General features: G+C 37.7%; 1 protein-coding gene across 1 annotated transcript in view; it reads right to left on the reverse strand.

Moving 5' to 3' along the window:
- Positions 1-2,612: 2,612 nt before the first annotated feature.
- The window catches only part of PROX1 (prospero homeobox 1), a 49,949-nt gene continuing 41,401 nt past the window's right edge, over positions 2,613-11,160 (reverse strand). The window contains exon 5 of the mRNA XM_059834094.1: positions 2,613-8,295. Coding sequence (XP_059690077.1) covers positions 8,110-8,295 — 186 coding nt within the window. The 3' untranslated portion in view covers positions 2,613-8,109. The remainder of the gene's footprint in view (positions 8,296-11,160) is intronic.

Genomic DNA, 11,160 nt, shown 5'->3' on the forward strand with positions numbered 1-11,160 from the left:
CCACTTGCCTGGAGGGTCACAGACTTGGACCACGCAGGGAAACAACCCTCCCACCCCCCCATCCCTTTTTATCTAGCAGTTCTGCCACCACCGCGGGAGCCCTCCATCCTCGTTCAACAATAAGCTTTAGCAAAGATTTAATTTATTTTCTGTATTGTGTTCTTAAAATAAACGCAGTGTCATATTTTAAAACTGAATTTGTCTGTTTGGGGAAATAGTGTAACCCATTGCAAAGAGTGACGGACTTGTTTGCCGTTATTTCCTAAACGCAGTCAGTCGTATGCTGTAACTCACCCGTCAGTTCCCTTTCCCTCCTAACAAAGAGGGAAGACTGGATCAGAAGGGATCATCTCCATAGAAATTGTGTTGGCACAACCTAGACTGGGCATAAATAAGGGTACAGACCAAGAAAATGAGAGCAATTAACCCTTTCAGGCTCTCAAATCACAAAATGCAGTCTTCTACATTCAGCTTCTCAGTAATGTGACGTGTAAAAGACCCCAGTTCCTAGTGATGGTCTCAGTGACATAAAATTGCTCTATTTGCCTTGGTCAGGGACAATTCATGTCTTCCTTATGATTTTTAAGCTAGAACGTAGTATCTTCCTTATTGTAAAAATTCCAGGTATTAGGGGAACTGAGGATTTCCAAGCACAGATGGCCAGATCTGCAGAATTTGGATCATTTCAGGGTGCTTGAAGCCTGGGAAAGTTGATTTGGCCCTCTGCAATGACAGGGACTAGTTGCCAAGTTCCAGTCTAGCTCTGAACTCCTGCAGTATTCTGAGATGCCAATAGCTAGGATTTCTTATTTAGAGATCTGTGTGCTTTCCACTGCAGGGTAGAATGGCAAATAGTGTCTTGTATTTCAGAGACCTAGTATATTTGAGAGAAAAACTGATCAGGGGACAGAGTGAGCTAGCAATTACCCATGCAGCTCTCATCTTTTGGTCCATTAACTGGGCACCTGAGGATGAGCTCCCTCTCCTTCATCCAGTTAAGTCTTGATAGCTAAAACAAAAATGAGCCCTCCCATGTAATCTGTAGCTGCCTTTGTAAGCCTTTGCTAGGATGTGCTTAACCAGCTGCCTGGTTTTAGTCTCCTTACCCTCTCTTTGGCTTCCCTCTGACAAGGAAAGCATTTTCATGGTTTCCCAGCAGCTCCCTCCTGGGATGCCTGTGCTTGCTCTGAACCAAGATTGGCAGAGGACGTCCTCAAGGCTGGAGGCTTTCTGGAGCGGGTGAGCCAGGGACCCTGACACACTCCTCATTTCAGACACTGCGGTCTGCCCTGCTCACCGTGCCATGGTCTTAGCAACCTCCTGGATACAGGGACAATTAGTAAGTCCTGGGGGGCAGCCAGTTCCTTAAGAAATGACCCAAGCGTCAGGTATTTTGACCTGAAAATGCTTCCAGTATGTTGGTTTGCTATTGTGGCTAGACATGAACTAGGAGAGGCAATTTGCAGTAAAAACAGAGAAGATCTTACACCTAAATGACTATTAGTTATGTAGATGCAACTTCATGACCTTCCATAGACCTCCTTTTCCCCTGGTGTTGATGTGGCCCAGCAAATGCAACTCCAGTTGTATGAAGGACATGGAGTTTTAATTGCCATCGCAGATATCAAGTATTTATTTTGTGTTAAGAGTGTGGCTGAAGCTGGATTCAGGCTCCAGCTCAGCTCTACAGTGTCTTGAGGCTGAATCAGGGAAGATTCTGAAAATAAATGACCTCAGATGAAAACATACTTTCAACATGCTCCTTCTTCACAATCAGAAAATTCTTGCATGATTTTGTGATCCAAATAAGCTACCATCTTACTGCCATCTGCACCGATTCTAAGCCAAAAAGAGACCCTTCATATCTGAAATGCAGACAGTGATGTAAATCAAAGGTTCGTTCAACCTCAAAATTTTAAGATACATATGAAACAGCAGAAATAGCGAAGGACTAGAGAAAAACAATGAACAAATGAGACTTGCATTTTGAGGAAATGTGTAAGAACAGATTAGTTATATATGATGCTAATGATTCTACAGCTTGAAAAGAAAGTGATCCAAGAAAGAGTGATAGATTGTAACAAAAAGAATACAGAATGGTATCTGGACACTACCATTAACAAGGGCAAATTGATAACAGGAACAAATGTGAACCACATCAAAACAAGCATTATTCTACATTCATGCAACTTGTGGAACTCCCTGTTGCAGGACATCAGCATGGCAGGTATATCCAGGAAATGATTAAACATCACAAATAAAAGTACCTTCTAGCTCACGTTGGCTACATTTAATTTGAAGGGCTGTCTATGCCTCAGACGTAACATGTCTCTTGCAGGGAGTTATTCCTTGTCTGATTGATAGACTATTGCAAAATAACATTCATTATCTTAACCAGTGCTGGAGGTAGGACACTGGATTAGATAAATCATTATATCCATTTTGCAAGAGGGTTGGCAGTTTCATTAATAAATAATTCGAACCAAGGGGAAAAGAAAACCTTCAGAGGACTACGGTGTTAGGCACAGCCTGGCCACAGCAGAGAGGTTCAGCGGTTCACCTCTTGATATGGGGCAACATAAACTTTTGGAAATAAATATAAACAATGGCAATGAGCTTGTAATTTATATTTTATTTTGCACAAGCTTGCATATATACTGCACATACATTCAGTTTAGAGAAGATGGAAGGCACACAAGGCAATTGAACTACTGTATCCTTTAAGTGGTACAAAGCAAAAAGGTAAAAGTCTGGAGAGTATACAAAAGCTTTAAACACACAAAATAAAATCCACCCCCCCCAAACATTTTTCCTGTGTTTATCTTAAATTTAGTAGCTGCCAAGCTAGAATTGTAACTTTTTTTCAATCAATTGTCTACTGCACCTTTTTTTCCAAACGGACAGGGGAGTCTTATTGTTTTATCTTGTCATCAATTAATATTACAGTACATCCTTGGTAATACAAAATTGTACACCTTCATCAAATAAATTAGGATAAATTAAACCAATAAATTATGCAAAGTCTTCAGAACAATAGACAACAACAAAAAAATCCACAGTTGAAATTGCCTCTAGCTAAAAAATAAAATAAAAAAAAAATCAAAAATTGACTTTATCAGTTCAGTTATTGTACTATCTTCAAATTAAAGGGTCTTTATTACAAAAAAAAGAGCTTAATAATGCTATTTACAACATATTGCTAAATAATATAAAGGCAGTGTTTTGTCACTTTTGTAACTATATACATATGAGTAATGGCTGGGACAATATCAGTTTAAACCTTAACCTTTGACTCTTCTGGGCAGCATTAAAACCAACCTAAAGAGGCTTTTTTTTCCTTCTTTTTTAGTTTCTGACTCTTACACGTTATGTGGTAATGAGATGGTTATTGTGTTTGTCTAATATCTCACTCGAGTGGTACAATTAATGCAGAAAGGATGGATTTTAGAGAAAAATGTAAGCTCGCTGTTTCTTCTAGATTTGTTTCTACATATCCCAGTATATTTGTGCATTCGGAAGGTGGCTGCTTCGGGAGAGAGGTGACTGTGGCTCAGATGAAAAGACTAAATAAAGTCATAGTGCCACCACCTTTCATACACTAAAAAGGATATTCCTAAGAAGATACAAAGGTTAAATACCAGTTTTCATCCCAGCTCTAAATATGAGCATTTTTAGCTTCAGTTTATAGATGGTTTACAACCAACAGTTCTACAGAAAACAAAATTGCATTTCCTTCAACAGAACATTTAAGTGCAATACAGTAACTGCTTACTCATATAAACCAGTTACATTCCTTAAGGGGAGCTTTTTGAAAACAATGCGTATTGGAATTTTCAAACACATAGTTGGTACCAGAAGGAAACATTTGCACTATTAACACCAATGATTGCTATATAATACACATGGCAAATATAGTTTTTGCTTTCACTTCTCATGTACAGTGCTCATTTTGGGGGTTTTGTAAACCACTTTCCATTTTTAATATATATATATATATCTTTCTGTATATATATATATGTATAATCTTTCAATGCTGCTGGTGAAAATCCTATCTTTAAAGCCACAAAATCTTCACCTTTATTTCTTAATTAATATTAACCTGTGGAAAAAAACATTTTTCTATTAACTGACTTCATATACATAGAAAAAAATTCTGCAATTTTACAGAAACTGCATTACCCATTCCCTTGACATCTGATGAAAGAGACTTAACTTTTAAAAGTAGAGAGCTGGATTTTCAAGAATGCTTTCAACTATCTATACAGTTACTGTAGTGTTTCTTATAAATTCAACAGATGTTTTCAGAATGTAGTTATTAAAATCTTATGTCTTTATGCAAGAACAGCCATAAGGTTGAATATTTACATTGCTTTATAAAAGTTCCCCTCGATTTTCAATGTTCACCCACATACCTGGTACAGTAACAAAGATTCTGCAAACTTAAAACACTTTAATTAAATAATACTCAGAGGCACAAAGCAAACCTCAGGAATACATGGGTGAACACTTTCTTAAATAATTACTACATTCTAACATCTTCCACGTGTTTACCATTAAATGTGAAACGTTCCCATTAAACAACCAGAGATACAGTAAGAATTAAATGTTTTGTAGTTTCAAATAGAACATTCTTTTCACAAAACATAACAAATGTCTAAAATAGGTTCTTAATCTAGATAGGAAAAAGGTAAGCTTTTCACTTCATACGCATATTTTGTGTGTGTGTTTCTGTGTATATATACATACATATACCCACACATTTTGTCTTTGTGTGTGTGACTACATATGTATATGTATATGCACATGTCACGTATGAAATATTGCTTCTATACTACTTTTCATCAGGCTAAGAAAACACAAGATTTGCACCACAGTTACAAAAAATTGGCTTCTACAAGAATTTTCAAAACTTGAATGCTGCTCAAACAATTGAGAAAAAATAATTTGCATTATCAAACTGTTCTAAAAATTCTCTTCTTCAAAAACGTATTCTCCTGCTTTGTTTTTTTTTTTAATTTTTAAAAAGACACAAAATATGCATAGCTATCAACATTATGTCAAACAGCCGGGAAAAAAAAAAAAATCAGTGTTTATTGCAGCCGTAGTAATTGAAAAATAAAGTTTAAAAGATGAAAATTGTAAGCCACAGAAGGCACAAGAACAATTGTACTTGTGGGGGAAAAACTGGTATTTTGAAGGATTTTTTTTATCCTTCCGCTGGTGCATTTAAGGTCTAGGCACAGACTATAACCTCAAGTTTATATGCAGAAATAAATCTGAATTAGCAGTAAATGAATGGCAACATGGGGTTTCTACATGGATTTTGAAATTCCTTCCCTATGTAAACTTTTCATTAGAATAAAAGTAGCCTCCTGCCTTTTAGCCATTTTTAGTGAAATAATATTGAGATCATTTGAAAGAAACTGCTTTCTACATAAATTTTAGTAGGAGCTATGCCATGTATTTATAATTTTAGGTGTATTGGGAGGCACAAAGGCAATATGGCTATAAAATGCAGAAAAATTACATCACTGAAATGATCAAATTATCATTTATTCCTTTTTCAAACAAAGGACTTTTTTGTTTTACTTTTAAGATGAAATTTCTAGTCTTAATTCCTATGCCTCATTTACTATCGAGATTATGCTACTTATAAATAAATAAATAAAAGCAACAACATCAAGTGTTGAGTACACAATTTCACTTATTTAGATTATATGAATCACATTGCAGCCAAATAATAATATTAATATTAATAATAATAATAATAAACATAATAAAAGTAACGGTAAAATCACAGATTGAGATGGTAGCTAGTAGTATGTCCACATAGTATGACTAAAGTATGGCTTTGCTTTCTTATGTCCAAGGTGACAATGCAGTGTTATATTTTGTATCTGATGGTATGCCAATAATGAACTTACTGTATTAAAACTTGAGCATTTTATGCCACTTCTTCCCATAAATCAAAAAAGTGCATGAACACAATTTTCATCCTTTCTTATTCAGAATTCATTGGAGTTACATCTCTATGAAGTGTAACGTTTACCAAATGCACACACACACACAAAAAAAAAAGAAAACAAAGGAAAATGGAAGAAAAGAAAGAAAAAGATACATCCTGTTTACTGTAAGGATACGTACAGTATTAGGTACTCTCAGGGAGTCTAAGATCAAGAAGATTTGTTTTGCTTTTAATGCATAGTGAAAATGTTGGCACTTCATCCCATGCTATTGTCTGCATTGCCTATACTCCACAGATACTGCCAGTGCTTGAAAAGAATGACAGGGAATCGTAGGATTGTGCTGTTTAATTTGAAGTCAGCAGGTTTTTAAGGCTTTCTGCTAACAATAATTGCTTTCATACGTTTCTGTCTATCAGCAGTATTTGTAAATGAAGTGAAATTGCAATGATCAGGTCAGCTCTTTAGTCACATGGGTAAACTTTCACTCTCCAAAGTCAAAATGTAATTTTAAAATAAAGAAATAAGATACCAATATCCTTGATGGTCTAAATATAATTCACAGCTAATTAGGAACTTCCTCTAGATTCAGATTGAATTATGTAGGGGAAAATACTATTGACGATAACAATAAATTCTTACTGCATCCGTACAAAAGACGACAGAGAAAATGACAAATACAGAGTGCCATAGCATATTCAACCTTCCCCCAAACTTCTGGAGATGATACCTTTCTGAAAACATGAGAAAAGGAGAGCCACTGAAGAAAGCACGAGAACTAGCAGCTAGCTTTCTTTCCATCTGCTGACATATCGTGATACAGCATTCAGGCGAACCCAGATCCATCATGGACTTTACACTGTAGCTCAGATTTTAGTCAAGACTAGCTCCAGCTTTAGAAGACAAGTGCAGCGCATTGCTCAAATAGGTATTTTGTTTTTTTAAAGCTGCACTTACTGTAATTTTAAAAATCCAATTTGGCTATCTGAACCCTGCATAGCCAGGAGGACACTGCGATTTTTGTATATGCTTGATTAGACTTTTTATGAAAATGTAAGTTTTACTCTTCTGATTAGGAAAAGACTAATTATATCTTACAGCTACAAACAGATTTTGGTTTTTTTCTTTGCCTCAGCACTGTGAGGTAAAAACGCTTTCTTCTATATATCTAAGATCATTCAAAAAGTGCTTTTCAGGACAGATGTCGAATATAGACAGAAAACTTTGTATACTGGAAAGGGAATTTTTGGGGGCAGAAAGGACTAAGAAAAGAATAATTTAGGACTAATGCCACTTAAAGTTAAGATCGAGACATGGCAATATAGGATGCTGAAGGTTTCATTTTTACTCTATGGAGAGTGAAATGCTTCCGCTTTAATAAGCTGACCATATTCCAAGATTAGTGTGGTTGATACAATATTGTGCATGAATTACTGGCCTCACCCTGCAAGAACGGTATTTAATTTGTGCAAACATCCCTTACTGCAATTTAGAGAAACAACAACCTGGCATGTTGATTACTGGTGCAGGGTATTTATCATTTCTGTAAGGAAAGCGTGAAGAATAGGTTTACTTTTTTGGGTATCACTTCTTGGAGTGAGTACCTAAAATAGATGTTGTAGTTTTTTGAAGTATGAAACAAAATCTAGTTATTGGTTAAAAAGTATATAAAATAAAAAAAAAAGCTCGAAGCTTATGAAGTGACTCCACAGAGTTCAGACCTTTAGCAGAATAAACACAATATAAACTTCATTGTCTGTAGTATTGTGCCATGACATTAGTCTCACTAAGACAAAATGCCACTTTGCAGCAAGCAATAAATCTGACAAAGCATTTTTAAACATAATGCCCTAACTTGCTAAGACAGGCTTTTACACACTTCCAAACTCTTCTCCCTGAAAATTAACCCCGTTGATTCTCCAAATGTTAAGGGTCTCGGGCAAAAGTAAACCGAAGGCTGAAGTAAAATAACCATCCCCTTGGAACTGAATGAAAACTTAAATCCAGGAGGGATCACAGTCTAATTTCATATACATATATATGTATGCAATACACATATATATGAAATTAAAATAGAGACACACATGACTTGGGCATCAGAAGGGGACTGCTACTTTCATACATTCATAAATAGCTGCTGAACTCTCTACTCATGAAGAAGCTCTTGTAGGCAGTTTGGGGATTTGAAAATCTCGGGGACCTCACTGTCCAGCTTACAGATGACCTTGTATATGGCCTTCTTCCAGGAAGGATCAACATCTTTGCCTGCGATAATGGCATTGAAAAACTCCCGTAACGTGATCTGAGCCACTTCCAGGAATCTCTCTGGAACCTGCTGATACAAGGAGACAATGGCATTAATACAGTTTTCAATTTCAAGTCTCTGGTTCTTCAAAGGAAACTGAGCTAAGTTCTTTCTTTCAGAAAGGGGCTTACATAGCACCTGCATTTTCTAAATGTGGCAGCCTTCTATTCTCTTATGCAAAGCTGTTATATATAGTACTATAGCAATAACTTTTATAACATGTGTTAGAGATCTTTGTAAAGTCTACTGACAGAATGTAGGTAACAAAATGTTACTGTCTGAGTTTGGAGAGTGGGGGATTTATAGGATATAATTAGCAGGAGGGGAAACAAACACAATTGTGTTTAAGGAGAGAAACCTCTGCTTGATATTTTACCCATGCATTTACAGCTATGTTCTCCTCTCCATGTGGGAACTAAAATGAAAGTTATGGATGCACAGAAAACCCTCTGTACCTCTGCGCTTAACTTTGGTCACAACCAGTGCTGAAAGATGTCAAAGAAATAGTGTATCTCTGAATGTTGTTCGTAGTTTCAAAACAAGCAAGCAAACAAGCCTTCAGCTAATGGCTTGCTTCTGTGGCTGCTGTGCATGAGACCCCCATAAGATGGCTTTCTTGGGAGACATTATGGTCTTCCCTTCTTTTTCAGAAGCCTACAAATAAAACCCCAGCCTCTTTAATGGGCGCATTGTGCTCCAAGTGGCTACTGAGCTGGGATGCATCAAACTCATCTGGGTTTTCTGAACATCACTGTCATTTCATGGGTGAGCCAAATGGCCAGCTAGCAGGGGCACACCACTCTCAGAAGCCCCTGAAAAATGGGTGAATGTTAAAAACACAGTTACCTCCAAACTTGGGTAATTCATCCTAAACAATTGTCTCAGGCAACAGCACCACCTTCTTACCCTCTGCCTTAAATGATTCGAAAGCAATCACTATAATGAACCCTAGGTCAGTTGCAAGGTTGAGGTCATCTCCATGAAGGTATTATTTTCCATTTTTATTACGGAAATATGGCTTCACAGCTCTTGAACTGCTAATATCTAGCAGGCCAGTAGCCAGCATGCTTATAATAGCAAGTATTCCCTCACTGCTATTCTTTGCCCACTTTGGCAAGAGGTGTTCTCTGACCTGCAGTAGAGGCTACTTCAACCATTCCTGTGGCCAACAAACACCCAGGCAGATCTCACTCATTTACAGAATGCATGTCACATTGCCAGATCAGGGCCAGTACCTTATCCTCTACTTGCAGGCTTTTGTTCTTCTCCCTTTAGAAGCCACTTTCAGAAAACTTGTCTGGAAATGTGTGAGTTTAACCTGCTGGATAAAGCTCTGGAACCTCACTCACCTATCACTGTTGGGAAAACACTAGCAGTTTGCTACCCACGTTTTGCCATTGGATAAGCATGAGATCAGCTCCCCCTGACACCAGCTGACAACTCTGCTTCCAGAAGCCCCGCAGTCCGCAGAAGTCCTCTGTCTACCTCCAAGAATGAAATCCAGCCCCCACATGTTTTTCTCTGCTCCCAAAGACAGGCTACCTTCTGTGGAAATTTTTCATTCAATGGGCCGCACAGAAAGAAACGTTTTTACAGATGTTGTATTCCAGCAATAATTATGAGGGAAGAAAATAACTATTATATTTCACTTATTCCAGCTCAAAGAAATAACATAAAACTTCACATAACCACTCTGCTGTTTGGGCGCTTGGTAATATGTCTACAAAAGATACCATGCTTGTCTCATTCTTGTATTGCTGTAAAAAATGATACACTTCTCTGTTCAAATAACTGCTCATGCATGTGCTGTTCATCACCCTTGGTATTGCTAGGCGCTAACCAAGGGGAAGGGGTTGTTGGCTACATGATACTAGAAAGCAAGAAATTTAAGTAGATAACCAACTTTTTGGTGTACACACTGATGTTAGCTCACAAGGGCAAAACCTGTTGTTTTTTGCCTTTATGCTTGAGAGTTCACAGTTTTCAATTTTGGTGTTCACTCCAGAGGACCAACATTAGATGCCTTTCTTCCCTTCCAAGTAGCTGGAGATGGGAGGGAGGCAATTACAAGCACCTACGTGAGAAGCATAAAGTCCAAATGCAAGAAGTCCTACCTCTCCCTACATGGTTACACCCATGACAACTTTAAGCATGGAAGTGACAACCTGGGTTTGAAGTTGAGCCTTTGCCATTCAATTTCTGCACATGAAAGTTTTCCAGGTAGGGGATGCTGCTTTTCCATGGAGCAGGCAGTGTGAAACCCCCAAGCCACTAGCTTCCAGGCCTCCCTCCCCCATAAAGACACATAGGCTTTTCTTTTAGTCTAGGAGTTAGCTTTTAAGGTCCAACTTCATTGTACGTGAGTCACATCTGCAGGGCCGGGCCCCTTTGAACCCAGTACAACAGGCTGCAGAGAGCAGCCCACAAACAAAATAGTGAACGAAGCCCTGTGGGGACTTTGAAGAGACCTCCTCATAATGCTGAGTTCCCAAAGATCTCCCATACTCCACAGGCATTAGAGACGTTCATAGCTCTTTCCTTTTGGGATGTTATTAGCAATTTTTCATGTCAGACTGGATTACACACGTTACTTAGCATGTTGTAATATGAATAGCACTGTGATTAATCTCCACAGGATAGTACGTTGGCCAACATTTTTCCTTTCTAGAAAGAGTAACCACAAAGTGTTGTTTGTTTTTTTTTTTTAATAAAGAAAATACTAGTAAAGTCCAGAGCCTGACAATAAATATTTAAATGGATGGGTAGTTAGATTTTTCACTGGGCAATAATCAGTCAGCCATGTTAATTATGTGTCTGGGGGTAGCATTTCCCTGACCCTACGTGACGGCGACCTATTCAGCGCATCTTTACACCTAACTGACTGAACATCTC

The sequence above is a fragment of the Gavia stellata genome, chromosome 2, assembly GCF_030936135.1.
Source record: "Gavia stellata isolate bGavSte3 chromosome 2, bGavSte3.hap2, whole genome shotgun sequence".
NCBI classification, from domain to species: domain Eukaryota; kingdom Metazoa; phylum Chordata; class Aves; order Gaviiformes; family Gaviidae; genus Gavia; species Gavia stellata.